This window comes from Poecilia formosa, unplaced genomic scaffold, assembly GCF_000485575.1.
Source record: "Poecilia formosa unplaced genomic scaffold, Poecilia_formosa-5.1.2 Scaffold685, whole genome shotgun sequence".
In the NCBI taxonomy this organism is placed as follows: Eukaryota; Metazoa; Chordata; class Actinopteri; order Cyprinodontiformes; family Poeciliidae; genus Poecilia; species Poecilia formosa.
In genome coordinates this window covers 100,940-106,851 of record NW_006800624.1, presented here as the reverse complement: position 1 = coordinate 106,851, position 5,912 = coordinate 100,940, and the positions used below count along the sequence as shown (strand labels likewise).

At 35.0% G+C, this 5,912-nt stretch overlaps 1 protein-coding gene across 1 annotated transcript in view; it reads left to right on the top strand.

The window, feature by feature from the left end:
- Positions 1-4,056, top strand: part of LOC103130863 (uncharacterized) — a 9,747-nt gene extending 5,691 nt beyond the window's left edge. The window contains exons 7-14 of the mRNA XM_007542375.2: positions 241-483; positions 580-693; positions 808-823; positions 924-1,015; positions 1,281-1,331; positions 1,444-1,506; positions 1,635-1,694; positions 2,677-4,056. Of these exons, the coding sequence (XP_007542437.2) occupies positions 241-483; positions 580-693; positions 808-823; positions 924-1,015; positions 1,281-1,331; positions 1,444-1,506; positions 1,635-1,694; positions 2,677-2,744 (707 nt within the window). The 3' untranslated portion in view covers positions 2,745-4,056. The remainder of the gene's footprint in view (positions 1-240; positions 484-579; positions 694-807; positions 824-923; positions 1,016-1,280; positions 1,332-1,443; positions 1,507-1,634; positions 1,695-2,676) is intronic.
- Positions 4,057-5,912: the final 1,856 nt, after the last annotated feature.

Genomic DNA, 5,912 nt, shown 5'->3' with positions numbered 1-5,912 from the left:
CTCTGTGGGATTGAGGTCTGGGCTTTGACTGGGCCACTACAGAACATCCACACTGAACAACATTTAACAATAAATTGTACTGTGTGGTTCATTGAACATTGGGAAAAGATTGTTTTATTTGTTCAAATGTAAAAAATAAATAAATAAATCATGTGTGCAGTTTATTCTCTATAATTTTCTGTAATTGTCTCCAGCAGCTGATTTCTGAAGGAAACGTATTATTTTCTTACTGGTTTCCAGATGGAGATCTTCTCCTGGTGAGCCCCGTCCATCCTGTGACTGAAGGAGCTTCTGTTACTCTGAGCTGCAGACTGAGAGGAGAAAACAATATTTCTGATGTGATTTTCTATCATAATGACAAACTGATCCAAAATGACAGCAGAGGAGAGCTGAAGATCTCTGCAGTGTCTCAGTCAGATGAAGGTTTCTACAAGTGTGAACATTCAGGAGAAGTTTCACCTCAGAGCTGGATGGGAGTTAAAGGTGAGTTTAATGTTGTAAGTCTTTTAATAAGGTGATGAATAGTTGTGAAAACCTAGACTCATATTAATATCAAGATGTTTTCTTATTTTATAACAGCTGGTTCAAAACCGAGCAGCTCTTCATTTCCTGTCATTTGGGTCGTTGGTTCGGTTTGTGGAGTCGTTCTTATTGTCCTCCTGCTGCTTGTGTGTTGCTTCATAAAGTTCAAAGGTCAGACTTAATCTTCTAATGACATATAGAAAGTGTCATACTGACATCAATCTCATGTTGAAAACTCTGAAATCTCTGAACATCTAATCATGTTTCTATAAATGTATCTTTCAGATCCTCTCTGCCTCAGGTCTGTAAAACTCTTTCATTTGCTCTCATCGACACACAAAAAAATATTTACAATGTATTTCATTTTCATGTTATTTTTTTATATATTGTGTATGTTCCAGGTTGGTCGGGTCAGAGAGCAGAGGTCGTGGCTCTGACTCAAATCACACAGTCAGTCAATCTGAAGGTAATGAGTACAGCTCTCCTCTACATGGTCAGTACTGAATCTGTCTGTATCGTTAGTTGATCGTATTTTTATAACATTATGAAATTATTAGTGTCAACAAAAATTGTAACTTTTGTTTAGCTTTCAGTGACTGAATTATGATAGAAATACAAAAAAAAAAAGCTTGAGTTTATTTTTATTTAATTTTCAACTATTAATTTCTAGTAAAAGAAGAAAAAATAGCCCAACTGGAATAAACTTAATTGCTATAATTGTGATAGGAAATAATTTGCATTTTATTTGTTACCTTTAGGTACATCTAACTTGTATGACTCAGTGAGACCCTCTGAAGACCCTGTAAATGGTGAAGTTTACCTGCTGAAACACTGAAACATCCAACACAAAGCCAAAATCAAGGCTAATTCCAAATAACTTAAATTCCTGAGTAGCTGAATTTAAGTCTTGATGTGTTTCAGATGCAAACGACGACCAACACATCACCTACTCTCTCCTTGAATTTAAAAACTCTGAAAACAAAAGTGAGTTCCTCCAACACTGAAGGGTTAAAACATGTCTTCTGAAAGGATTGTTTTTCTTAAAAAGCATAAATTCATTTTTTTTTTGTCTTCAGTATTTATAAACATAATGTATATTAATAATTACTCAGGGGACCACCGTGAACCACAGGAGGGCGCCGTTTATTCTGATGTGAGAGCAGGAGCTGCAGGTACAATCAGCAGAATCAGTAACTGTTGGACATCATCGGTTAGAAATGATCAGAAACATTAATCTAAAGCCTTCATGAATTGTTAGTGTAGACTACAGGTTCAGATTCAACATCTTTCATCAACTTCATGCTATTTTGTGCTAGGAGATGTTTCAGCTTGTTTGGAAACAGTCACGTTTATCATCAGCTTTACACTATGGGTGCATTTACATTATACCTGCTTAATCCGTTTTAATCAAATTCTAGTTCATTAGCCTAGAAAGTCCGGTTCATTTAGGGAGGTGTGAATGATCAATCAAACCCTGATGTGGACCAGAACAGTGAACTAAAAACCTAGGACTCAGTTCAGTTGAGGTGAACTTTGAAGCGGTTCGAATGCATGTGTGGATGCAAGCGGACCGAAAACCGCACCAAAAGCAGGAAGTGAAATATAGCGCAGGGCATTCTGGGTAAATACAACCAAAACAAACCTGAAAGTCTCCACTAGCTCATGGTCTTTTACCAACAACAACCACTAAAATCTGACCCTACTTCAATTTTGTTTACCTTTTATGAAGAAGGAAGTACGCTCATGTCTTCTTCTGAAGTTTCCCTGTCATTTTCTTCAGTGGCTCTTGGTGCAGCGCCACCACAGGGTGAAATGGTTTATCAAAGGGTTTAGATTGTTTGACACAGTGCAGTGTGAAAGCGAACCGCACCAGCTGAAAATGTTTCAATTTTGCTCCCCAATCGAATCGTGTCTACCGGACTATCGGGTGTGAAAACACTCTCTGTACTAATGGCTTTGTTACATACAAACATCCAGACCATCTGTCACAGCCCAAACACTTAATGAAAATAGGAAATGTATTTGCTTTGGCATTTTCAATGGATTATTTGTTGATTATTTAAGGCTCAAATAAAATGTTATCTTTATGGTTTATATCTATTTCACATTTGTCCTCTTCCATGTAACTGTATTGATTTTTTTCTGCATCTACAGGAAGGTCCAGTCCAGCAGCAGCCGATGCAGCCGTTTACTCTGAAGTGAAATCGACCTCTGGATACTGATGATGCTGAATGTTGATGGGATTTATTCAACAAGATATTCTTGATATTTACATTAGATCTCTATATATTTATATATATTTTAAAATAATTTCAATTGAGATATAATGTAAATAATATGCCAAGATATATAGTTGAGCTGTAATTCAAGATTTGGTCAAGTGAGTTATGTAATATTCCTGAGTTAAACAAATTGCGTCGCAACTATAGATTGTGAAAACAACAAAAGAAAAATGGTGTAAAAATGTGACGGATCTCAAGATGGCTACAATTACTTCGCAGAAATAGCTTTTTATTTTTATTTCTTTTCATGAAAGGTATATTTATGCCTAAAGTTAAGAAAATCAAACACCATAAAATTATCAGATTTGCAGATAAACAGCAGTGAGAAATTGATTTTTTTATTAAAAACATTAGAGATGTGTTTTAGTTTGAAGTGAACAATGGGCAACAAAAACGAATGTAAATGACATCAGGGCTAAAAGATTTAAGTGAACGAGTCAACCTAACACAAAATGTATTTATGTGACCCCTTCTTTATTTCTTTAGCGGCTTTCTGTTCAGTGATCACTATGTTTTAGGGGGACCGTTATTGTGGTTGCACAACATGTTTCTGTTTGTATTAGGTTTGCTCTTTTGGGTTCTGAAGAGCGCAAATTACAATGTTTAAAATTTAATATGAAAACAATCTATAAAATGAAAAAAATAATAATAATGAGGGAATTGGGTCCAAGAGGCAGACGGTTGGTTTGACTTGTGGTTGATGCATCTCAACCACAGCAAACTTGTCCAGAGTTTCCTCAAGTAAAAACAAACTTTGAATCCATTTATAAACAGTATTTTTGCTCAGACAATGTTGCTAAGTCCATTAGAGCTATTATTTAAAAATGTTAGCTCTAACTGAACTCAATTAGACCTAAAACATTTTAGCTTTAAAAGTGTTAGCTTTTTGAAGCTAAAGTGTTAGCTTTAATTGATTCTAGCCTCTAACTGTTCACAAAGAGAGTCAGTTGCAGTATTTGAAGAAGCATTAAAATCAGCTTTGGTCATTTTATCAGTGGTAGAAAACAAAACGTTGGGATTATTTTTGTGACTGTTAATTGTTTTCTGGTAAACTATGCATTTCTTGAATTTCTGACAGCAGAGTTGTAAATATTACGTGGTAGATTGTCGATTTTTTTTCCCCTCCATTTCCTCTCTGCTTTACTGGAAATTTCTGTTGAGTTTCTTAATGTCTGTAGTTTTCCATGGGCATACTCGTTTATTAAAAACTTTTTTTGAGAATAGTGGAGCTGTATGGTCCAACTTTGTTTTCATTTTGTTGAAAAAGTGACTGACCAGTGAATCACGGGAATTGGTTTAAAATAACAGAGGGATTTTAGTTAAAAACACCTCAGGGGTAAGATGGCGCCTCCTGGCAGCTCAGACTGTGGGCTCTCATTGGACCAAACCAGTGATATTAGAAAACACACAGTAGAGGTCAGACACAGCCAGGTCAACAACAGAGCAAAACCATAAATAATGACAAGGTCAAGCAGAGGGTTGGGGGGGAAACAACAGCAGAGATAATATCTTTACTTCCTTTTCAGATTCCCACATATTTTTCTATAATTACAGAACAATATTTAATTTTTGAAGGTTTGTCACCAGGAAAAGTAAAACTACAATTTGGCTAAATTGTGAATCTTCAAGAAATTACATTATTTCATCATTTTACATCTTAAAACGTAGAGACTTTGATGGACAAAAGCAACTATATTTACTTGTAGTCATTAATAATGGTTAATTGTTTATTTTTTATTTTTTTGCAAAGCACACAAAAATCTATTTACAAAACCTCTTTTGTCTCTTTTAGTAATATTCAAATACGAGCTTCCTGTAAAAAACAACATAAATAATATATGCAAACCAATGAACCAGTGTGTGGCTGTTGCTAAGAATAGACCAACCGGCTAATAGATCGACAACAGGAGCTTTTGGTTAGAAATGTTCTAATTGAAAACCACAATTAGTTTCCTCAAAGGAAGGAACCAGAAGGACGGATATTCTGTGAAGACGTTTGCCTTTTTCACAAATGCTGCCCTTATTCTGCAGTTTAAGCCTTTCTTCTGTGACAAAGAACAACGTTTCCGGAGCGCACACTGGATTTTATTTCTGGATATAAACATGGGTCACACACTGCTCTGTGTGCTGAGTGTGCTCTGTAAGCACTTTTTCTCTTTGAATAGTGAAGGTAGGATCATCCCAGAAGTGAGAAGAATTAAAAGTTTGAGCCCAAAGAGAATTAAACATTTAATCTAAGTTGGTTGTTCAGTTTGCTGCAGACTGTGTTAACTCTTACACAGTTTGTTTTTAATAACATTACAGTATGGTCCTGAAAACTGTTTATGGAGTCAAGAATTGCCTCATAAGCATATAGACAGAGTTTTGGACTTCCGGCGTATTTATTATGTATAGAAAGCCAAACTGTCATTAATGTGATATTATTTCCGAGGTCTGGGCGAAGAAAGCTCCTTAGGTTTTACCTCTTGTTTTACAAAAAAATAAAAACCTCAAACACAAAAAAATGTTCCCCAGCCTTTGCTCAGACTTAAAAATATAATGACCCCTAATTTTTGCATGTTTTAGAACTGTCTTCTTTCTTTACTGTTAAATGACACTGAAAATCTTGGCTGATCATTTGATCCACTTGTATAACATTTATTAAGAAGACGTTGGCAGAAATAATATATTTCAAAAAAAAGTTTCACTTTGGAGACAAAATGATGTCAGCTTCAAATCTGGAGAATTTTGCCCTTTGGTCTGTCGAACCAACCTTCAGCATCAGTGACTGATTAAATACTGTAATAATAATATATAAAACTAAAACCTGATGTGTTTGTGTCTTTTTTTTTGTAGGACGGATGGTGATTGCAGTGCAGTTTGCATTTTATTTCAAATAATGCGTAACTAAGTAGCATGTTAGTTGATATAAAATGCAAACTGCACTGGAATCACCATTCGTTGTTGTATCATCAGCTCATGACAAAAAGTATGTCAGAAATCAATTAATATAAATAATTCAATGAAGTTGTTTTATTTATTTATCTATTTATTTATTTATAAGAATTGTTTTTGCCATCCCAAACAAAAACTTTTTCCTGTGGTTTTATGAGGTGAGTCCAGCTCACT